The sequence below is a fragment of the Phyllobates terribilis genome, unplaced genomic scaffold (assembly GCF_046119375.1).
Source record: "Phyllobates terribilis strain yellow unplaced genomic scaffold, ASM4611937v1 Scaffold_4__5_contigs__length_816908805, whole genome shotgun sequence".
Classification (NCBI taxonomy): Eukaryota; Metazoa; Chordata; class Amphibia; order Anura; family Dendrobatidae; genus Phyllobates; species Phyllobates terribilis.
The window spans coordinates 583,586,630-583,611,841 of record NW_027362764.1 but is presented as its reverse complement, the minus strand read 5'-3'; the positions used below and the strand labels follow the sequence as shown (position 1 = coordinate 583,611,841).

At 41.0% G+C, this 25,212-nt stretch overlaps 2 protein-coding genes across 5 annotated transcripts in view; one reads left to right on the top strand and one right to left on the bottom strand.

Moving 5' to 3' along the window:
- The window catches only part of RIOK3 (RIO kinase 3), a 63,208-nt gene extending 52,347 nt beyond the window's left edge, over window positions 1-10,861 (bottom strand). Inside the window, exon 1 of the mRNA XM_073679163.1 lies at window positions 10,723-10,861. The gene's annotated coding sequence lies outside the window, so the exon portion shown is untranslated. The remainder of the gene's footprint in view (window positions 1-10,722) is intronic.
- Window positions 1-25,212, top strand: part of TMEM241 (transmembrane protein 241) — a 190,822-nt gene that overhangs the window by 41,535 nt on the left and 124,075 nt on the right. For 3 of the 4 annotated variants that reach the window (XM_073679169.1, XM_073679167.1, XM_073679168.1), the window contains 2 exons: window positions 14,631-14,708; window positions 19,445-19,470. In XM_073679169.1, coding sequence (XP_073535270.1) covers window positions 14,631-14,708; window positions 19,445-19,470 — 104 coding nt within the window. Of the gene's footprint in view, window positions 1-10,733; window positions 10,816-14,630; window positions 14,709-19,444; window positions 19,471-25,212 lie in introns of all 4 variants that reach the window. The other variant, XM_073679165.1, reaches the window with a different exon arrangement.

The window sequence follows — 25,212 nt, the reverse complement described above, 5'->3', positions numbered from 1 at the left end:
GAACTGTCATTAGGGTAATATAACACTGAGTACAAAGTGGCTTTTCTGTGGCAGTTTTGAAGATGGTTAGCATGCTCAAGTTGAGATTATTTTTTTGTTTGCTTTTTTTCCCTCCAATACTATGCTATAGGAGTAAAAAAATAACCACGTGTGTAGAGAAAAATAAAACACTTTTGGGAAAATGCATCAGCAGCATAGCACACAGTCATCATTTACGTTGTTGTTTTTTTTAGACACTTTCCTTTTTGTCTTGTGTCATTAGTTGCTGTTTTGGCACCAAATTGATCAAAATGGTGCACACAATTCATGAATTTGGCACAAAGTCACATATGGGCCTTTTTTCTGTCTGTAATTGCTTTTATGACTTTTATTGGCAAAAATTGCGACAACTTTTTGGCAGATTTGAAAATACTCCAGAAGGGACTGGAGTGAAATTGCGACTTTTTAAAAAGTCCCAAAATATGGTGCAATTTAGCCTTATTGGAGCATCCCTTTATCTGGATCAGGGCTACATTAAGGGAACGTGCTTAAAATATTCACAACAAAATCTGCAGTGAAATCCATGTGAGATTTGATATTTCCACATTCTACGTGAAAAAAGAAAAAAAAGTTTTCAATGCAGGAAAATTCAGATCAGGTTAAAAAGCCTTGGCCATGCCATGGCGGCTGGTAATGTGCCAGTAGACAAGTCATGCACTTTTTTTTTTTTTTTCAAGGACTCTCTTGAAGTTCTGATAAGTGACTTGCAGTTTGTACTTGTTAGAGGTAAGTAGGACATGAGGAGCGATTTGTTGACCCTGTTTTTGTTTCTTATGCTAACTAAATAGGAGATTCTGTATATTTTTATGCTATGTTCACATCTGCGTTAGCAATTCTGCTCTTCTGTTCTTTTAAAGATGGTGAAAAAAAACTGTTTCGCGCATAGGACAGATTCATCACACAATAGACAAATGTTTCCTGACACACCCCATTGACTATAATGCAGTTCATAGTTTTACTGGGGGGAAAAAATTGTGCAGCAAGTGATGTTTTTCTGGTGAAAATGACGTCATTTTGTGCAGCATGCTCTTTATAGTTCAGATTGTTCCATTATCTCTCCACCAGAGGGCAGCATATGGCTGAGAATCCCATTGACTAATGGTGCATAGTCCAGAACAATGGCATATGGTAATAAATATTAGAAAGCCATTGAGTACGGACGTGCACAGAGGCGCAGATATGCCACTGCTATTTCCTGGGCAGTCAGTTTTGTCAGCTTAGCTTATTTTCTTTTAAGTTCGTAAAGGAACCCTTCTGTGGTCAGTCACGCTTTGTCCTGTGTTTGGTTACAGATCTGATCGTAAAGCTGTAATGTTTCCATTGTACTCAAAATAGAAAATCTATTATATCAGCATTTCACTTCATCATAGAAATACACTTTGTCTTTTGCTTTTTGAGAAAAGTTTCCTTAAGGGTGCTTTCACATTGTGCTTTTCTGCACGTTCGTGGGCCCCGTCGGGGCTTACATCCGAACCACCCTGCAAAACGGGATTTGGTCGTATGCGCCGATGGGGGCCGTAGACTATAATGGTGCTGGCAGAGTGAACGTGCTCTCTGTCGTGCATCATTTTCGGGCGTATACTCCTACTGGAGGCTGACACCCAGATGTAGCAGACTGGATATGGGTGTCTGCCTCCGGTAGGCGAATGCGTTCGCTCTGCTGGCACCATTATACTCTATGGCACCATCATAAAAGAACAATGTGAAAGCACCCTAAAACAGTCTCTTTATTTCTTATTCCACCATTTCCCCGCTGCCTAAAAACAGAGGAGCAAACATATAATTGCAAGTCAAGTTTCTACCATTTTGTATTCAACTTTAGAGTGGTTTTGCTTCTAAAGGGAATCTGTCACCAGGTTTCTGCCATGTAATCTTAGAGCAGTATGATGTAGGGGCAGAGACCCTGATTCCAGCGATGTGTCACTTACTGGGCTGCTTGCTGCATTTTTTTTTTTTTTTTTATATATATAATAAAAGCTTTCTCTGTGTGATATGGTAAGGCAGGTCACACAGACTTCACGGTCATCGTCTTCTGTAATGATGAGCAGATCTGTTTTGCCTTTACAAACACATCTCTGAATCTATTCCAGGCATCAGGGAATATAATGCCCTGCTAGCAGGCACAAATCCAGAGTGATGGACAAGTGTGTGACATTCTGCAGCTTTTATTTTACAGCACTGTTGGCTCTACTTTCCTCCCCCTCTTCCCAACAACTGTCAGTGCCATGAGATGAGATCTGCAGTGTGACACATATCACTCTGGATCTGAGACAGCTCTCATAACATTCATCCACAATGCCTGGGATAGATAAAGAGGTGTTTGTAAAGTTGAATTTAGCTATTTTATGCAGGTAAAACCTTAGGAATAAAGATTAAAAAAAACCACTGAAAACTCATTTAAACACAATTGCATATATCACAGATCAGCAAGCTTGATTAGTTGTGGTTTCAAGTTAGAATTTAAATTTCTGGCCCATCATAAGTTGATAATGTATCCTTGGATGACTGGTCCCACAGGACAGAGAACTAAATATGATGTGCGTGCATAAGGTTCTTGGGTCATGAGCGGGCATTTCTTGGTGAGAAACATGGCACATGTAGACATAACTGTACATACAAATGTATATATAGTCATGTGGAAAATAATAGCAGTCTAACATCATTAATGTGTTTAATCACTGTTTTTGGCAGAAAAGATCATGGGAAAAAAAATCATGACAAGGAATGGGCAACCAACAGAATCAACAGTCATGATATATAAGCTGGTAATTGGGTGAAATTGACTCATTTAATGAAAGGGGGGTAGTCTAATAGCATTGCGGAGTTCAGTTAGTAAGGTCATTCATTTTGTAAAGAAACAGGTGTCAATTATTTCCCTTATTTAAAGAAGGGCAGCAAATGTATCTGTTTGTTTTAGCCCTTGCTCAATGAGTAAAATGGGACATTAGTAGAATGTAAACATAAATCCTCTAAAACTAAATTTTATTAAGCAATATTAAAAACTCAAAAATCCCTTTTGTGATAGAAAGGCTCTATTACAGTCACAATAATGCGACTGAAAAAAGACAATGATAAAGAAAAAACCAACGTCCCTACGGGATTTGGATAAGCCCAATCAGGCACCGATAGTATATAATACACTTAACTCGCCCTAGTAAAAGCTTGATCAGTTCCTGCCTAGCATGGGGGTTGGCACCCTATGACAATGATTTTGGCGCCCCCGTTCCTCGGCGGCTGTCCCTACCTTACTCTGTTCCGTCCTATGATGGTGAGCTATACACAGAAAAAGGTGACTGCCTATTCTAATACATTGTAGCTACTGAACTGAGATAACACATAGGTATATTGATCAATTGGTCTCCTCTTATGGTAAAACCTAATTGGTACTTTAACCCCTTTAAAGCCCAAGACGTACTGGTACTTTTAAGCGCCCTGGGCTTTAAGAGCCGATTTGCGATGGCGCCAGCATACAGGCTGTGCAGGTGCAATCGCCGCCGGGTGTCAGCTGATAGTACCGGGTGTCAGCTGTGACAATGTGCAGGGAGCTGTCCCGCACCGCTCCCGGCACATTAACCCCCGCAAAGCTGCGATCGAAGTCGATCGCAGCTTGCGGTGGCAAGGGGAGGTTATCACAATACTCACCTCCTCTTCCAGCCTCCAGTGCTGTCTGCCGCGGCTTCCCGGATGTCGTCATGACAACATCCGGGTCACCAGACAGCAGGAAAATATTTTGGTCATGCGCAGTGCATGACCAAAGTATCTTCTGCAGCTGCAGCACTGACAGCCTGCATAGCACAGGGATGGTGCTCCATTCCTGTGCTATGCTGGCGATCAGAATAAAAAAAGTGAAAGTCCCATAGTGGGACAAAGTATAAAAGTAAAAAAAAATGTCAGAAAGTGAAAAAAAACAAACAAAACTAATTGTAAAAATATAAAAAAACAATAACTAAAAAAATTAATCCACCAAAAATAAAAATATAATGTACCCATCAATAAATATTATTATGAAAAAAAACCAAAACAATAAAAGTACACATATTTGGTATCGCCGCGTCCAGAATGACCTGACCTATAAAATTGTCCCAATAGTTAACCCCTTCAGTGACCATGGTAAAAAATAAAAAACAAAGCAAAAAACAATGCTTTATCCTCATACCGCCAAACAAAAAATGGAATAACACGCGATCAAAAAGACGAATATAAATAAAAATGGTACCGCTGAAAACGTCATCTTGTCCTGCAAAAAACAAGCCGCTATACAACTCCATTAGCCGAAAAATCAAAAAGTTATAGCTCTCAGAATAAAGCGATGCAAAAAATTTTTTTTCTATAAAATTGCTTTTATTATGTAAAAGCGCCAAAACATAGAAAAACTATATAAATGTGGTACCGCTGTAAACGTACTGACCCGAAGAATAAAGCTATCTTATCAATTTTGCCACACGCGGAACAGAATGAATAAAAAACAACAAAAAAACAATTCCTGAATTGTTGGTTTTTGTTTTTTCTACCTCCCAAAAATCGGAATAGAAAGCGATCAAAAAATGTCACGTGCCTGAAAATGGCACCAATAAAAATGTCAACTCATCCCGCAAAAAAAAAAGCAGTCACATGACTCTGTCGGCCAAAATATGGAAAAATTATAGCTCTCAAAATATGGCGATGCAAAAACTAGATTTTACAAAACAATGCGTCTTTTAGTGTGTGACAGCTGTCAATCATAAAAACCCGATATGATTCTGGTATTGCTGTAATCACACCGACCCGAAGAGTGAAGATGTCTAATCACTTATACCGCACGAGGAACGGCATAAAAAAATAAACTCTCGGTTGGGGTTAGGGTTGGGGTTAGGCTAGGGTTAGGGTTGGGTTGGGCTAGGATTAGGGTTGGGTTAGGGTTGGGCTAGGATTAGGGTTGGGCTAGGGTTAGGGTTAGGGTTGGGCTAGGGTTAGGGTTGGGCTAGGGTTAGGGTTGGGCTAGGGTTAGGGTTGGGCTAGGGTTAGGGTTGGGCTAGGGTTAGGGTTGGGCTAGGGTTAGGGTTGGGATTGAGCTAGGGTTGGGATTGAGCTAGGGTTGAGGTTGGGGTGGGGTTGGGTTAGTATTGGGGTGGGGTTAGGGTAGGGTTAGGGTTGGGATTTTTTTTCAAAAGTTAAAAAAAAAAATAAAAATGATGCGCTCAACACTAGTTGCCATAAGTGCTCGCCACTTGAGTTTGCATCGGGTGCTCGGGTATGCATTGAGTATCACGGGTGCTCGAGTCTCCGCCCCATATGCTTCGCGACCAAAAAAATCTCGCGGGGATTGCCTGCCATGCACGAGCGATCCCCGCATGTTTTTTTTTTGGTGTCTAATAACTGTGAAACATGCGGGCGGGGACTCGAGCACCCGTGATACATGGTGCATACCTGATGCAAACTCAGTAATACTAATAATGCAACCCTTCTATAGCTATATTGGTGTTTGTGGGAGAAGGTACTTCCCACAAGCCCCAAAGAGTGCCGATTCATAATATACATACTCAATGAGAAAGGAGAGTTTTATCGGCATACAACATGAATTTTATTACATCATTTAATAAATATAAAATAGTACAGACAAGGATGGAGGTAAGGTGCATAGAGATAGCAGCAAAAACCACTGATGTCAAAAATCTTAACGTTAGATAGAACTCATGTATTCCACAAAAAGTGAGTAGAACAGAGTATAGCCAAGCCTACACTATATGGCAGATTTTTAGGTCAGTGAGACAAGTTACTAGTAAAAAGTAGAATAAATAATTTCAAGCTAGGAGTAATGTATTATCCATATGCCATACAGTGTTGGTGCATGGCAGGGGAGAGCTATCTATTACAAATATAGCAAATCATTATTGCTCTTACCAGATAAGCAAACAAATAGGCATCAGCGGTTGTGAGATTGTGTTGGCGTGCCCCGACGTGCGTTTCGCGGCCACCAAGGGCCGCTTCCTCAAGGGGAATAAGGAGAAATAGAGGAACGGGTCTCTTAAACCCCATAGTGTTGGTCACGTGTGGCCTCACGTGACCGATCACATGGGGTGTATCTAGGTGTGGCCTGATGCTGATATACGGAGCATGCCCCGCCGCACCCGCCCCGGCCGCGCGCCCAGGCCGTCAGGAGCCAGTGCGCACGCGCGGGTGCGCGGCACAATTAGTGCCTGAGCGCCCGACTGATCACCAGCCCCGCAGAGGCAGCCGGGCGCGCACCAGTAGCAGAAGCAGTAGCGCATGCGCACCGCATCACAGTGTGCCAGCGTCCCCAGTAAGTAGAGAACAACTCTACAAAGCATATTATGAGTAGATACATATGAAAGGAAAACACATATGAAATACATATAAAAGGAGAACATTATGACAACATATGCTGTTATCAGATCTTGTCCAGTGTTATATTCGTATTTGACTCCGCAGATAGTCAGTCCCCCGTTATGCAAAGAAATTCTTGTTCTATCCAGGCTGGTTAAGGGCACATACAGGCAATATAGCAGGGATCCGGTCCTCGACACATATGATAAAAACTAAGAAAGATACAGAGAATAATAATAAAACCAAAAGGAAACAAAAAATCCCAAAGTATACGTTAAAAACAAGAGACGCCAACGCAATAAGAAATTATGGAGAAAGACTGAGGGGGAAAGAGGGTGGGGATATGGAAGCCCACAATGGTAGGCAGTAAACTGAGATATAATCACAGGAAAGAAGAAAATGATAAAGATTCGTTTAAACCTTTTGGTGACACGGTGTCCAGCATAATGATCCACTTGGTCTCTGCTTGGGCCAGAGCTCTAACTCAAGTAGCAAGCACTTGCGCTCAAGACTAATGACAACTTATTCAATATGATGACCTAATGTTATCAAATTCTGTGTCGTACCTCTGGGTTCAAAATGTTCACTATACCCCTTTGATAAAATCCTTGAGGGGTCTAGTTTCCAAAATGAGGTCACTTGTGGGGGGTTTCCACTATTTAGGCACATCAGGGGCTCTTCAAACGCGACATGGCGTCCGCTCTCGATTCCAGTCAATTTTACGTTCAAAAAGTCACACAGTGCTCCTTCCCTTGTGAACTCTGCCGTGCGCCCAAACACTGTATTTTCCCCACATATGGGGTATTGGCGTACTCAAGAGAAATTGCACAACAGTTTTTGGGGTCCATTTTCTCTTCTTACCCTTGTGAAAATAAAAAAAATTGTGGCTAAAACATCATTTTTGTGGAAAAAGTTTGATTTTTTTATTTTCACGGCTCCATGTCATAAACTTCTGTAAAGGACTTGGGGGTTCAAGGTGCTCACCACACATCTAGATAAGATCCCTGAGGGGTCTAGTTTCCAAAATGGTGTCACTTGTGGGGGGTTTCCACTGTTTAGGCATATCAGGGGCTCTCCAAACGCAACATGACGCCCGCTAATTATTCAAGCAAATTTTACAATCAAAAAGTCAAATGGCGCTCCTTCCCTTCCGAACCCTGCCGTGTGCCCAAGCAGTGGTTTTTCCCCACATATGGGGTATCTGCGTGCCCAGGGGAAATTGCACAACAAATTTTGGGGTCAATTTTTTCCTGTTACCCCTGCGAAAATAAAAAAAAAAATTGGGTCTAAAGTAACATTTTTGTGAAAAAAGTTAAATGTTAATTTTTTTCTTCCACATTCCAAAAATTCCTGTGAAGCAGCTGAAGGGTTAATAAAGTTCTTGAATGTGGTTTTGAGCACCTTGAGGGGTGCAGTTTTTAGAATGGTGTCACTTTGGGGTATTCTCTGTCATAAAGACCCCTCAAAGTGACTTTAAATGTGATGTGGTCCCTAAAAAAAATAATAAAAAAAAAAAATGGTTTTGTAAATTTTGTTGGAAAAATGAGAAATCACTGGTCAACTTTTAACCCTTATAGCTCCCTAATAAAAAAAAAAAAAATAAAAACAAATTTGGTTCCAAAATTGTGCTGATGTAAAGTAGACATGTGGGAAATGTTATTTATTAACTCTTTTGTGTGACATATCTCTCTGATTTAAGGGCATAAAAATTTAAATTTTGAAAATTACAAAATTTTCGCCAAATTTCTGTTTTTTTCACAAATAAACGCAAGTGATATCGAAGAAATTTTACCACTGTCATGAAGTACAATATGTCACGAAAAAACAGTCTCAGAATCAGGGGGATCCGTTGAAGCGTTCCAGAGTAATTACCTCATAAAGTGACAGTGGTCAGAATTGTAAAAATTGGCCCGGTCATTAACGCGCAAACCACCTTTGGTTGTAAAGGGGTTAAAATGGGACTTCCAGACATTGTACCAGAGGAGAAAGAACTTTGGTCAAGAAGTTGATTGGAGAGGGGGAAACATATAAAGAAGTGCTCAAAATAATTGGCTGCTCAGCTAAAAAGATTGCCAATACTTTACAATGGCAAAGAAATCCCAAAACATGTGGTAGGAAAAGAAATGCTTCCATCCGCATATATCATAGAATCACAAGAATGGCAAAGAAGCATCCAATGATCGGCTCCCGAGAGATCAACGAAGATCTTCAGTTACCTGTACGTCCTGCAACCATCAGAAGACGTCTATGTGAAGCCAAATTGTTTTCAAAAAACCCTTGTAAAGTACCATTGCTGAAAAAAACGTGTTGAAAAGGTTACTATTTACCAAAGAAGACATTGACTGGCCTAAAGAGAAATAGTGCAACGGTCCATGGGCAGATGAGAACAAGATTGTTCTTATTGGGTCTAAAGACCACCGACAGTTTGTGATACGACCCATAAACACTCAATTCAAGCCACAGTACACTGTGAAGACTAAAACATGGAGGTGCAAGCATAGTGGTTTGGGGATGTTTCTCATACTATGAGGTTGGAACCATTTATCGCTTACCAGGCAACATGGACCAGTTTGAATACATCAAAATACTGGCAGAGGTCATGTTGCCTTAGTGAAGAAGAAATGCCCTTGAAATGGGGGTTTCAGCAGGACAACAACCCCAAACACACCAACAAGGGGTCAACGTCCTGGTTCCAGACCAACAAGATTGTTTGCTATTATGAGGATTGAGCTTTTTCTCTGTTGTTTTAAACACACTATTATTTTGCACATAAGTATATATTATATACATTCCTAGTAGGTGGAACACTGTTTTTGAAAATAAATAGTGTTGAGATAGTATGTTCTGTTCCGAGTATGCTCGAGCGAGCACAGAGTATTTACAGCTGCTCGGTGATATGTTTGAATCGCTCCCGTGTGCATGATTTGCAACTGTGTGACAGCTTTATTACATGTGAGGAATGTCTATTTCTTACACATTCCTCACATGTAATAAAGCTGTCAAACAGTTGCAAATCATGCACACGGGAGCGATTCAAACATAACACCGAGCAGCTGTAACTACTCGGAGCTCGGCCCGAGCATACTCGGCGAAAGGGTTAACAGAACATACTCGCTCAACACTAAATAAATAAATGTGTGTGTCTAGTATGCAACTTTAAACATACACCTGTGCAGTTGAAGAATTTGAGGGAAATCAACTTTTAGACCATGCAAATGATTGTGCAGAAATATTGGACTAATCTGTAATTTTGTATTTGGGTAATTTATGGAATCTCCAAATAGAAGAAACTTATTAAAGGGGAGGTCCACTTCACTGAACACCTATTTATGCATTCCCAGACCAGCCTGGAAGAGCTAACTCATCTGTGTGTGCCAACAACTCTTTTTTTTTTTTCTCCTGAGAAAAAGCTTGACACACCAATTAGTGATTGCTGAGGGTCCTAGCCCATCCCAAGGATTAAGAAGCTCCTACATTGGATCTTTGTCACAGTTTTTCTCTGCACAGCACCTCTCCTGCTGTACAGAGCTGGAATAGCTTGGGTCCATACAATGTGTAGTGGCCTTTCTCAGGTACTATGGCTCAGCTCCTGGTGAAGTGAATGGGAGCTAGGATGCAACACTTGAGAACAGCCATTACACTGTGTATGGAGCTGTGCTGTTACAGCTCTATACACTGTTTACATTCAAACATATTAGCTGCTAACAGTAGATAAGTGGTGGTGTTTGGCATCAGACCACACCGATGTGAGATGGATGATGATTTTAAGGATAGTCTTGGGAAAGAACTTTAAAGTGAATCTGTCACCAAATCTGAGAGCAGCACAATGTAGAGTCAGAGACCCTTATTCCAGTGATATGTCACTTACTGGGCTGCTTTCTGAAGTCTTGATAATCTCCTGCTGATAAGTGATTTTATTGCTAGAGAACTAGTAAGCATGCTTCCATGCAGTTCTCCATATTTATGAGCTCTGTATAGCCCCACCACTGGCAGCTTTCTGCCTATGCATAGTGTGCACAGAAACCTGCCAATCAGTGAAGTGGGCGGGGTTATACAGACCAGCATTCAGACAACTGGTAGATCTGCAGTGGCTCAAAGTGTTTTTTATCCAAACTGCAACGAGCTGCCCAGTAAGTGACTGTAATCAGGGTCTCTGCCTTTACATCATGCTGCTCTCAAATGGGGTAGCAAAAATCTGGTCATTGATTCCATTTAAGTTATAGTATATCCACGAAATTGCAATTAGTCTACAACCAGAAAATCTTATTTTTTAAGTTTTTGTGGCGTGTTTAGAGCTTCTGTGGCTGGAGTGTGTATAAAATAATGTTTGGATCTGTACATTACATGACCCCTTCTTACCTGTTTTGCAGGGCGGACATTGTGTCTTGGCTTCCAGCGTCTGCATTCTTTGTGGGCATTATTTATGCAGGTTCCAGAGCTCTATCGAGGCTGGTATGTGACATTGCCCATGTTCTGTACTTTGATCCTGGTAACCAGCTACGTCTGGTTTTTATAACATCTTATACACCTGTCACTTTCTCTGCCTGCTATTTAAAGGTAACCTGTCACCAGATGTTTGCTACTGCATCTGAAAGCAGCTTGATGTAGGGGCAAAGATTCTGATTCTAGTGATGTCACTTAATGGGCTGCTTGCTGCAGTTTTGATAAAATCATAGTTTACTCTGCTGCACATCTACCAGTTCTCTGAATGCTGAGTTCTGTATAACCCTGCCCACACCACTGATTGGCTGCTTTCTGCCTATGAAGAGTGTACACAGAAATCTGCCAATCAGTGGAGGGCAGCGGGGTTATACAGAGCTCATGAATATGGAGGAGTACATGGAAGTAGGTTTACTAGATTTACTAGTCCTCTAATGATTAGCTTTTTTTTCAGCTGGAGAGTATCAAAACTTTTGCAAGCAGAGTCTCTGTCTCAACATTATGCTGCTCTTTGATTTGGTGGCAAAAACCTGGTGACAGATTCCCTTTATGGAGCATCTGTCACCTCTTTTTGACAAGTTTTCAATACTTGTATTTCCAATTAAGGGGGTTATCCAAACTTTTCTTAGTAGCCATTCAGCTTCTATCTCCAAGAGTAGCTGGGTATGGTGTTATATATCACATGTTGGCTTTTCCATAAAATAGAAGTGCTATAGCTTTTACCAATAGAGGCAAATTACAACATAAGTGGGGTGTCGCGTCTGTTGTCGGGTATCCCGGGGCCAGGGGCTCCTTCCCTGTCCCTAATACTAGGGACATTCTAGCTATCCCTGTTCCCCGGATTACTTTTAATGGTGAAGACGCCTGGGCCACGTACCTTGCTGAACTCCTGAATCCGCCCTCACTGTTCCCTACCCCTACCCAGGGAAGAGGGGAGTAGTAGTGTATGGCAATACACCAACCAGACTAACAAGGTAATATGAACAGGGATAAAGGAAAATACTAATCATACAAATATGCACTCACAAACAAAAGAGGGAAACACCAGAGAGTGAAGGATGGGAAAAAACCAAGGTAGGAGAAGGAAAAGATTTGCACACAACCAAAACCAAGCAAAAGTCTTAGATAAATCCAGCAAACGCCTTCTCAAACAACCAAACTCCACCAACTCCTGAACCATGCAGCAATGAAGCTAACTCTAGCAATGCCTGATTGCCTAAGCCAATATATATATATATATATATATATATATATATATATATATATATATATATATATATATATATATATATATATATATATATATATATATATATATATATATATATATATGAGAGGGGAATGGTCAACTCTGAACAACTGAGAGCATCAGCACAAGCAAGCTTCCAGGAGCTCTCAACTAAACAGATTAATCCCTGCACTGCTATAAGAAACCTGCACTGTTTAATATGAAGGTGAAGTGCTTCTAATCCGTGCAGGAGAAGTAGAAATCAGACAGCGCCGTCTTCTTGTTGCTCTCTGTCACGGTAAACCCGTGATATGGGGTATTCTTGTCATGATGTCCATATTATTAATGCCCATAGGCCCTATTTAAAAAAAATGGTGTACTAGTCAGAATCTGGCTTCTCTTACACCTAGTGACCGACTTTTCCACACCAGACGTTATGTCTAATTGCTCCTATAGGTAATCTTAAATGGGGAATCCTTTTTTATGTCCCCCGTATGAGATCACCATTTCAGTTAGTGTCCCTTTAGTGTGTGCTTTGACCGGAATATCAACACTAAGGCCCAATGCAGTGTTGCAGCCCTCCTCTTCAGTTATTTCTGGACAAGTTACCTAAAATTCATGGATGGGCCAAAAAAAATAAATCTAAATTTAGTGGTAAAGAAAGATCATAAGAAACACTGTTTTATCACGAATCTGAATGAAAAATGCAAAAAAATGACATTCAGATAGGGCCCATTATATCACTGTGGTGTCCCAGGGCCGAGCCCTGGCGGAGAGTAGAAGGGTGTGTGTCCTCCTATCGCTGGCTGACTGTTAAAGAGGACCCGTCACTGCAATTTTTAATTTTAAATGAGTGCCTCCTCCAATTGCTGCCACTCCATTGATTATGGAACAGGTGTGTTTTTTTTGTGTGTCCATGTTAATAAAGGTGCAAATGTTTCCTTCAACCAACTGCTTTTGAAGCACTAGAGCACATGAGAAAAGCAACACCATGCATTGCCTGTAACAGTTGGGTCAGGCGCTGCTGCGCTCCAATAGCAGGAAGCAAAGCGGCGACTGCAGGGCTCTTAGCGTGGTCACATGAGACAAATCTGGTCTTAGGAGAACCTGCTGGGCCAGGCTGCAGCTGTGACCTCCACTTTGGATAATTTCTGTTTGACATAGCCATGTTTTTTGATTGGGCAGCCTCAGAGGAGAAACCGCAAATGCCCACTAAGAAGTTCTGTGGTATGCAGCAGTTGGTTGAATCGAAAATTTGCATCTTTATTGCTGAGAGGAGGCAGCAACAGTTTGGAAAGCAGGGGCACAGAACCAAAAAGGAAACTTGTTCCAGAATCTGTGAAACAGCAGCAATTGGAGGAGGTACTTAATTTAAATTTAAAAAAATTTGTGAAAGATCCTCTTTTAATTCGGTCATTAAATGAGCAACTTGGATTAATCAGCTCAGTCTGTCAGACTATCAATCACCCAACAGAACAGTAACGCGCCTGTCATCCATGACTCTGCAGCAGCAAAGTCACTCACTGTGCCCACCGAAACAAATCGTTATTAGCAATGGTATGTCTGCTGGCAACAAGAGACAGCATGATCAGACCAGACTAGCAGTGGCACAACCAGGCTCTCGCTGCAAAACTGCAGTCATGCTCCCATTCTGCTGCATGCAGTCTTTACTGTACTGCCAAGTAACTATGATATTCATAGGTTTTAGTTTTTCTTTTCCTTGTTTCCATGAGATGTATACTTTTTTTTTGCAGGTGTCGCTATGGCAGTATTTTCCCTGCACAACTGTGATTACACCATTACACACACGTTTTCAGATGAACAGAGCGACACATTCATAATGCCCAGGACACTGCCAGCTACTCTTAGAGATAGATAGAAGCGGAATGGCTACTGAGAAAAGTGGTCGACCAGTTTGGATAACCCCTTTAATTGGAAATACACCACCAAATCAAAGAGCAGCATAATGTAGAGATGGAGACCCTGATTTCAGAAATGTGTCATTGTTCCCACATGTTGTGTTTTTTTTTCAGTCAGAAATCTGCAGCAAAACTGATCTCTGGCAAGAAATCCGCTGCGTCAAATCTGCAGGTTTTGCTGCTTTTTTTGATGCATCGGTCTGTCCTTCTGTCTCTATTTATGCATGTACATAAAGTTCTGTGAAAAAAAAAAAAAAAGAACCCCATTCTAATTTGCCATCAAAAACGCTGAAAAAATTTACCTGCGTTTATTCAGCGTTATTTTCATCATCCATTACTTCCTATGGGTGAAAAAACGCTGAAAGAAGTGCCATGCTCTATTTTCCAAGAACACAACCAAGGCACAAAATACGCAGAAAAAGAAACACAAGATGTGAGAACAGAGAATTCTGGTTTCTCATAGACTTTGCTGGTACTTCAAAACACAGCTGAAAATTTGCATAAAAATCTGCAGCAAAATGCGCTGCAAAACACAACGTGTGGGAACATAGCTTTAAGCTACTAAATATAAGGAATGAGAAAGGGGAATGTCCTGGTTCTTATCAGATATCAACCATTGTTACAATTGCAATGTGTTAATGAAGGTAAAGTTGTATTCTCTCTCCTTCCTTTCCTTGTAGCCGATTCCTATATTTTTGACTTTGCACAATGCCTCTGAAGTCGTGGCTTATGTAGTCCAGAGAATTTTCTTCAGAGAGGTAGGTTATTTTATCTATTTTTAGATTTTTCTTGGCTATTAGTTTTAATGAAAATACATAATCTGCAAAAGCTGCTAACATCTTTGACAAGACTGTTTTAAAGGAAGTTAGTCACTCCCAAAATACATCCTGAGAAAATAACTTTTAAGTCATATACCAATCAGAAAACTCGATGAACCATTTTACCTCCTCATTTGCATATTGGAGCCCTACCTCTGCTTCTGATTGACAGTGCTAGTTTCTTGGAGTAATGAAGACCATCAATTGCTATAATGAAACTGGCTGTAATGAAGACCGCATCAGGAAAGGAAGACCCAGAATTATCTTTGCTGCAGAGGATAAGTTCATCAGAGTTATCGGCCTCTGGAACTGCAAATTGTCAACACCTCAAATAGCATCCCTCATAAATGATGCACAGACATCCAGTATCAGACACAACTCAACATCAACTTTCCAAAGGAGACTGTGAGAATTAGGCCTTTATGGTCAAATTGCTGCAAAGAAGCCACTACTAAAGACTGCAAAGAAGAGATGGCCTTTACAATCGTCCAACCTCAACCCAATTGAGAGTTTAGGATGAGTTGGACCTCAGAGGCAAGGCAAAGCAGACAAGAAATGCTAAGCACCTGTGGGAACTCCATAAAAATTGTAGGAAAGTCATTCCATTTGACTACTTAAGGAAGCTGCTTGAGAACATGCCAAGGGAGTGTTTCGGCGTGGAAGGAGATACTTTGAGGAATCTAGGGTTTAACAAACATTCTTGTTGGTTTCACACTTGTTTCTTTACTCTTTGTTTCCATATGGGTTGCTTCATGTTTTTGCTGTCTTCATATTAAATCTACAGTGTGTACTTTCCAATAAGAACAAGGAAAACCATTGCATGAACAGGTGTGTCCAAACTTTTGACTGATACAGCATGTAATAGAAATACATAGAAACATGCTTACTGGATTGCAGAGGTAATGAACAGTGATGGGCGAGCGTGCCCTGTTCGGTACACGATTGAGCATCCTGGTGGTCGAGACTCCGTACTCGATCGAGTATCCGGATACTCTGGCACCATGCTCAATGCCCCGCATGTTTGTCGTCTGATTTTAAGCCACTAAACATTCCGCTATTGCCTGCCAAGCACAGTAATGCTGTAGCCATGTTGGCTACTGGCATTACTGTGATTGGCCGGCCACATAGCGTCATCTGGTCTATATAAGACCCGATGATGCCATCTTGGGTGCACTGTACCCGGAAATAGTGTGGGGAGAGTCGCTACTGCAGAACGGACAGTGTGTTGTATAGCATTCCAGTACCTGCTGGTGCAACATTAAACCAACTGCCCTTTTCAGGGCTAATTCAAATAGATTCTATTCTGTAATACCGCTCTTAGCTGAAATTAGGGTAGGATTAGCTGCTGGTGTGGGAATAGTGTTTTAGAGGCACTTAGAGCAGGGTTGATTGCATTACATACCTTGGTGCTGCCAAGTACAAGCAAAATTCCTTTCAGTGACAGTTTAAATAAATTAGATTCTCTAATAATACCGCTCTTAACTGCAGTTCGTTTAGGTTTAGTGTATTACAGGCATCTACTCGGGGTTGATTGCGTTACAGTCCTTCATGCTGCCACATACAAGCAAAAGTCATTTCAGGGACCATTTAAATAGATGCTGTTCTCTAATAATACCGCTCTTAGCTGCGTAGATAATTTAAAATACTCAAGGCCTGCGGTAAGGGACGGGGAAGTGGACGTGCTACTGATGGTGCACACAGAGGCCGTGGTCCAGGTGAAACTATGCCTTCTATGGGAGCACAACAAACATGCTCATCCACAAGACCTAGCTTCCTGTCCCACTTTTCAGAGGGACATGGGAAACCACTGTTAAAACCAGAACAAGTGCGATCAGGTTGTGGGTTGGATGGCAGATAATGCTTCCAGTCTGTTTCCTAGCACTATCCTCTCTTCCACTCAGTCCAGTCTCTCTAGCTAAGATTCTGGGCACATAATCCTCACCCTGATCCTCCTTCCTCCCACCATGGTGAGTCTCAGGAGACAAGTAACCCCATACTTGGACACTCTGAGGAGCTCTTTACCTTTCTATTTATGGCTTCTTCTGGCCTCTCACTGTGCTCATTTCAAGAGGGACATGAAGAGATTGTTTGTAGTGATGCCCAAATATTTGAGCAGCCACAATCAGCCAATTGTGGTGAACGGTAATTATTGTCTCAAGAGGTGGATGATGATGACACAGTTGCCCACAAGTCATTTAAGACAACAAGTCAGGAGAATGACCAGAGTGAGGAAGTGGAAGACAAAGTGGTGAATGATGAAGTCACTGACCCAACCTGGCAAGGTGGCATGCAAAGGGGGAGAGTTCCGCAGCACCGCAACAGGCAGGAAGAGGGGCTGACAGAGGGAGAAGGCGGTTAACTGTTCCCCAGAGCACCCACACACTGATGTGCACCCACAGGCCGATGGTTAGGTGTTCCCCAGTCTGTTTTTTTTTTGTTTGTTTTTTTACAGAAAGTGCTTAAGACAAGAAAACGTTCATTTGCAACCTGTGCTGTACCAAGCTCAGCAGGGGACAGACCACTACCAGCCTGACCACCACATGGATGTTTTTGGTTGTCATTAAGATTTAAAAAGAGAAAACTCCGTAGTTTGACAATAAATGGCTTTACCCAACCAATAACCATGCGTGGAGAAAAAGTTTTTTTGTTATCATTCATATTCTCTGAAACAAGGCCAAGAAAGCAAATATTCTGCCGGGTTATGTAAACTTTTGAGCACAACTGCATGTAGTGTTGAATTCCAGTGCGTGGGCAGGTCGCAAACCAGTCGGTGAGGTGGTAGTTGCAAGTGCTGCTGCAGCACTGCCAGTCCAGCAGCAGCTGTAGGTGATTTGCGGAAATGGGCGCACACGCGGCGTACCTTCACAAGTAGCTCTGGCAAATTCGGGTAGGTTTTCAGAAAGTGCTGAACCACTAAGTTGAGCAGATGGGCCAGGCATAGTACGTGTGCGAGGTTTCAAAGCTTCAGATCCGCCACCAGGTTATGGCCATTATCACACACGATCATGCCTGGTTGTGTAGGTTCAGCGGCGAGAGCCACAGATCTGTCTAATCTGTTAGATCTTTCAACAGAGGAACAGGAGTTTCTTACCTGTGCTAGAGAGGATACTACCAACACCAGCTTCTCGTCTGTTCAGCATGGATGGCCTGAAGAGAAGGAGCAGGAGGAGAAGGATATGGAGAGTCATCCTTCTGGTGGGGACAGGGAAATCTTTCGTGTTGGGGAGTCTGCCACACATGGCTGACTTTATGTCCCGCTGTCTTTCACGTGACCCTCGCATTATAAATATTTTGGCCACCACCGATTACTGGTTGTTCACCCTTCTCAACCCATGTTACAAGGGGAACTTTCCATCTCTCCTTCTTGCGGCAGAGAGTGCCACTAAAATGGTGCAATACCAGAAAGCTTTAATTGAATTGGTCAAAAAATTCCCATCTGACAACACTGGCGGCAGAGGTCAGAGTTTTTGAACAACCAAGGAGTAGAGAGGAGGGAGACGTACACCAGGACTTATTCATTTTGATAAAGAGCCAGCCTTTCAGCATTTTCAGTTAACAGGCGGATGTGCCCATCAGTTATTATGCCCCCGGCGGCACTAAAAACACACTCTAACAAAACACTATCGGCAAGGCAGACCAGCACCTCCAAGGCGTAGAGGGACAGTTCATGCCGCGGCTCTAGCTTGGACATCCAATAGTTGTAAGGCACAGAGGACTAACGGAGGACGCAGATATGGCCGGCTAGGTACTTCTTCACCATCTTTCAAAATTTTTCCTTCCTTGTCAGAGTACCCTTTGCAAATCAGGCCCTGGGCGCTGGGAGGGCCTAATGAAACTGTCGAAGACATTTGATCGTGTTCCCTTGCCTCTGTTGGACCTGGATTGGCCCAGACTTATCACCCCACCGGATGACAGCAGCAGAACATAGTCAATTAAATGTTCCTTTTTTTCTGGTGTATAATAATGCACCCCTTCCCACCCAAATAAGAGTATGCAGTTCTTGTTTTGGAAAAATTTTTGTGTCCTTCTCCTTCTCAACCATATCTACTAGGTCATGATCTGACACTCGCTCCTAATTTTTCAAGGGTCTGTATGATTCCCTACTATATAATTTTTAGAGGCCTACCTATAAAATTCTTACATAAATATATGTATACCCCCTCTGCATAGGACTTGTGAGTTTCAGAGTTCCTCCTTCATAAATTAAACAGGATGTGTCTGATCGTGTTACACACACCACATGCCCAGATAAGGTAGCAAAATGTTAAAATTACATTTACCGGTGAATGTTTTTTTACACCATTGAAAGCAATGAGAAAATGTAAAAACACTACGGGTGAACATAGCCTGAGGGGTAGAGGATGCAAGTTTTTTATTTTTTTATTTTTTTTTTCATTTGCCTTATGTACAAGTCATTATACAGGAAAGAATGTTTACTCATTTTTTCCTGTAAAATCCATTTTATCTTAGGTTTTGGATGTTTTATTGTCTTTACGTAAAAGTGGCATAATACTCTGACAACATTGATAAGAAGTAACCAGTAGAGCGACTTCTGTCACTATATGATGGCACTCTGAACCTTCCATTCTTGGTTACATAAATTTGATTCTTTTTCTTAAGAACATCCAGCAATGGAAATAGGATCTAATGCTCTTTTATTTTTTTTTTAATTGCAGCAAAGTTCTTACATACGACTGTGCAGGTAAGTCATTTTCCAAACACTTTACTGTTGCTATGATAACTTGAATATGTAGAGGATGCATAGATTATAGGACAGGGATTTTGCAAATCCAGAATTCTGTTAGCAATCCACCATACTTCTGCTTTTTATAGACATGTTGTGTGATGCATATAGTATACAAAATGCCTTCTACCCGGTTTCGGTGTAGACATGTAAAAGTTTTCACATTTTGAACATTATTAGGCACATTATTATGAGAGCTGCTACTAATAAGATGCTATGTAGATAGGAGGAGGGAGGAGCTCTGCCTCTAGCTCCTCCCATCTACATAAATTTTTCTCAGTAGCAGCTGCCATCTCCTATCTCAGTAATGGGAAAGTGTCTTCTCTGAGTGAATACAGATTTTACCTTGCAATTGAGAATTTTTATAATGACTGATCAATTCTGTAGGAGAAAGAAGCATTTTTTCTGATAAGATATATTACAAAGTTTATTATTTTCATGTGTACTGCTGATTTATGAAATAAAAATTAAAATGACGATTAAGCTTAAAGCTAGGTTCACACGGCATGTATTTAGTGGAGATATTGCATGTTGATTCTCTGCATGTAAAATCTTTTCTGCAGTTTACCGTACCAGCGAAGTGGATGAGTTTTAACTTAATCTCATCCTCCTCATCTGCAGCTTGTCAATTTTTCTTGCAGAAACGCACCTGGTTAATGTGGATTTTACCCATTCATTCAGTGTGGACTCTAGATCCACAGATTAAGCTGCTGGCCTGGCACTATTTATTAATTTATTTATTTTTTCTAGTTGTTTGGTGCAATTTCACAACAGGGCAAAAAATATGTGGATTTTAGGTGGAGAAACTGCGGATTTCAGTTAAAGGGAATCTCAGCAAAATTTCACCTGCCCTTCCCCGATATGCAGATTTAACGCTTTTAAAGATGTCCAATCCAAGTCCAGCAATACCTTTACATGACCAGTTCGTCCGTTACTGAAAAATCTGCGTCTGAATTGATATGAAAAATAGGCGAAAGATGGGAAGCCTCTGTCACTCCAGCTCTATTTTCTGCCCAGCGTGGATTCCCACTGCTTGACTGAGAATGCCTTCTCTAAAGTCACAGAGCATAGAGACTGCCACGCAAGCAAGAGGAATGGAGTTGGAGTGACAGAGGCTTCTCAATTGATATGCTAATGAGGTTGTAGGTTTGAAGCCTCTATCACTCCAGCTCTATCCCCTGCCCAATATTCCTATTCCTGCTCTACTGACAGCCTGTACGCTGAGTGATTTCAGCCCAAGAACCTGTCATTCAAGCTGGAGCATACACTACTGAGCAGAGATTAGGGAATAGAGCTGGAATGACAGAGGCGTGTCAATTCAAACACTACGGCGGAATGGACTGGCCATATAGACTTATTACTTGTTTAGTCTTTGAAAGAGCTACATGCACATATAAATAATTTGAGGTGTGAAATTCGGCATACAGGTTCCGTTTTTTAAGAAATTTACATGCAATATTCACACCAATAACGCAATGTGTGAACTTAACCTTATAGTGCCATCCTGCTCATTTGGAAATCTGATGTGCCTATATCAAAGCTAACTATACTCCTTAACAGTGTTGTCAATTTATTCAAAGTACACCTCTAGTAATGGACACCATTTACCCAAAATGTAGTGCAGCCTTGTAGAGCTGCTTCAGCTATTTCTTCATACTTCTTCTATGCAGTTTGTATTAATAAAGTACTCCCATTCACTTTAGCACTGAACGTGAAACGATAGTCAGTCTATCTGACCACGTGTTCATTTTAAGAAACAGATGACCCCTTATATTAAAATTGTAAGTCTACGTTCTGGGATTTTTTTTACAGAACATAATTTGTTAAGTGTTACTGCCTCTTTTGTGGTAGTGAAATAAACCGCTGTAATAAAAAGGCATGTGTTCCTTGGACCATAGCCATTTGTCTTGGAAAAACAAAAAATTGCTTGCAGAACAAAATATGTAGCGGAGGATGGAGCAACAATCTGCACAAGGTTTCTAAGAGAAACAAGACTAATTATATTTTTTCAATAAACTGTTCCTTTTGAAAAAGCTACTAAACGTAAAATATGCGGTTGTTGGTATACAGAAGATGCTAAAAATGTCTGTCTGTATATATACGGCTACTATACTAGTCACATTTAGATTCTTTCATCCCAGAAAATTCTCCTCTGCCACCTACATTTCCTGTTTGTGAGGAAAGGAATGTCCCTCTAAGTAAATAATTTGCAGCGAAGAGCCTGAAAAGTACTTTTGACCATTTTTCAAGAACTGTAGAAAATTAACACAAAATTTGCAAAATATGAATCAATCTTGATGCCATTGGACTCCCTCTTGTGTGCAGGGGTTCCTTTTTCCGTTTTGACACTATTAATAGAATAGGGCAAGCATGTGGCTCTGAATTTGTCATCTCCATTACCGAAAGGGAAGCATCAGAGTGCCTCAAGGTTTGCCATTTTGGAAATGGATTCAGCCTGCTGCCAGGGATTAGGCAGTGTGAACTTGTCTATAAGAGCCAGTTTGTAAAGGTACCCAACTGTACAATGTAGATCTGAGAGGAGAATTTTTTTTTTTTTTTTTACTTTAAGGTTTGACATTTTTTACAAAGTGTGTTTTCCAGGCCTGGCTTTATTATTTTCTTGCCATGTCTGATATTGCAGTAAAGAGAAATACAATTCACACTGCCACCACATAATAGTACTGGGAAACTGTGCCATACACCAAAAAAGAACCTTGTGGGTAAACAAAGAAGAGATTGGCGTATGTACAGCACAAGATATCTAATAATATAGATGAAAAACATATATAGCCAAAGTTTTTTTTTAATTATCAAAAAAAACATACACCACAGATAAAAATAATTATAAAAAAGGTGGACAAAACCACAAACACACTGATTTTGTTACAATAGACAAAAATACAGCGCTGTTGGAACCCAAATCCCACAGTATACATGCAAGGAAGTGGGGGATTGTAAATGGCCTGTAAGATTGTCACATACATGAATGTATAAGTTTATATAGTAATAATAAATGTATGTGTATGTATATACAGTTAGGTCCATATATATTTGGACAGAGACAACATTTTTCCAATTTTAGTTCTAGACATTACCACAATGAATTTTAAACAAAACAATTCAGATGCAGTTGAAGTTCAGACTTTCAGCTTTCATTTGAGGATATCCACATTAAAATTGGATGAAGGGTTTAGGAGTTTCAGCTCCTTAACATGTGCCACCCTGTTTATAAAGGGACCAAAAGTAATTGGACAGATGAAATAATTGTAAATAAAATGTTCATTTCTAGTACTTGGTTGAAAACCCTTTGTTGGCAATGACTGCCTGAAGTCTTGAACTCATGGACATCACCAGACGCTGTGTTTCCTCCTTTTTGATGCTCTGCCAGTCCTTCACTGCGGTGGTTTTCAGTTGCTATTTGTTTGAGGGCCTTTCTGTCTGAAGTTTAGTCTTTAACAAGTGAAATGCATGCTCAATTGGGTTGAGATCAGGTGACTGACGTGGCCATTCAAGAATATTCCACTTCTTTGCTTTAATAAACTCCTGGGTTGCTTTGGCTTTATGTTTTGGGTCATTGTCCATCTGTAGTATGAAATGACGACCAATCAGTTTGGCTGCATTTGGCTGGATCTGAGCACACAGTATGGCTCTGAATACATCAGAATTCATTCTGCTGCTTCTGTCCTGTGTCACATCATCAATAAACACTAGTGACCCAGTGCCACTGGCAGCCATGCATGCCCAAGCCATCACACTGCCTCCGCCGTGTTTTACAGATGATGTGGTATGCTTTGGATCATGAGTTGTACCACGCCTTCACCATACTTTTCTCTTTCCATCATTCTGTTAGAGGTTGATTTTGGTTTCATCTGTCCAAAGAATGTTCTTCCAGAACTGTGCTGGCTTTTTTAGATGTTTTTTTAGCAAAGTCCAGTCTAGCCTTTTTATTCTTGATGCTTATGAGTGGCTTGCACCGTGCAGTGAACCCTCTGTATTTACTTTCATGCAGTCTTCTCTTTATGGTAGATTTGGATATTGATATGCCTACCTCCTGGAGAGTGTTGTTCACTTGGTTGGCTGTTGTGAAGGGGTTTCTCTTCACCATGGAGATTATTCTGCGATCATCCACCACTGTTGTCTTCCGTGGGTGCCCAGGTCTTTTTGCATTGATGAGTTCACCAGTGCTTTCTTTCTTAGGATGTAGCAAACTTTAGATTTTGCCACTCCTAATATTGTAGCAATTTCTCTGATGGGTTTTTTCTGTTTTTGCAGCTTAAGGATGGCTTATTTCATCTGCATGGAGAGCTCCTTTGACCTCATGTTTACTTCACACCAAAACCTTCCAAATGCAAGCACCACACCTCAAATCAACTCCAGGCCTTTTATCTGCTTAATTGAGAATGACATAACGAAGGGATTGCCCACACCTGTCCATGAAATAGCCTTGGAGTCAATTGTCCAATTACTTTTGGTCCCTTTAAAAACAGGGTGGCACATGTTAAGGAGCTGAAATTCCTAAACCCTTCATCCAATTTTAATGTGGATACCCTCAAATGAAAGCTGAAAGTCTGAACTTCAACTGCATCTGAATTGTTTGGTTTAAAATTCATTGTGGTAATGTGTAGAACCAAAATTGGAAAAATGTGGTCTCTGTCCAAATATATATGGACCTAACTGTATGTATATATGTGTGTGTGTGTGTGTGTGTGTGTGTGTGTGTGTGTGTGTGTGTGTATATATATATATATATATATATATATATATATATATATAATATATATTACACACAGTGCAGACCAAAAGTTTGGACACACCTTCTCATTTAAAGATTTTTCTGTATTTTCATGACTATGAAAATTGCACATTCACACTGAAGGCATCAAAACTCTGAATTAACACATGTGGAATTATATACTTAACAAAAAAGTGTGAAACAACTGAAAATATGTCTTATATTCTAAGTTCTTCAAAGTAGCCACCTTTTGCTTTGATGACTGCTTTGCACACTCTTGGCATTCTCTTGATGAGCTTCAAGAGGTAGTCACCGGAAATGGTCTTCCAACAATCTTGAAGGAGTTCCCAGAGATGCTTAGCACTTGTTGGCCCTTTTGCCTTCACTCTGCGGTCCAGCTCACCCCAAACCATCTCGATTGGGTTCAGGTCTGGTGACTGTGGAGGCCAGGTCATCTGGCGTAGCACCCCATCACTCTCCTTCTTGGTCAAATAGCCCTTACACAGCCTGGAGGTGTGTTTGAGGTCATTGTCCTGTTGAAAAATAAATGATGGTCCAACTAAACGCAAACCGGATGGAATAGCATGCCGCTGCAAGATGCTGTGGTAGCCATGCTGGTTCAGTATGCCTTCAATTTTGAATAAATCCCCAACAGTGTCACCAGCAAAGCACCCCCACACCATCACACCTCCTCCTCCATGCTTCACGGTGGGAACCAGGCATGTAGAGTCCATCCGTTCACCTTTTTTGCGTAGCACAAAGACACGGTGGTTGGAACCAAAGATCTCAAATTCAGACTCATCAGAACAAAGCACAGATTTCCACTGGTCTAATGTCGATTCCTTGTGTTCTTTAGCCCAAACAAGTCTCTTCTGCTTGTTGCCTGTCCTTAGCAGTGGTTTCCTAGCAGCTATTTTACCATGAAGGCCTGCTGCACAAAGTCTCCTCTTAACAGTTGTTGAAGAGAT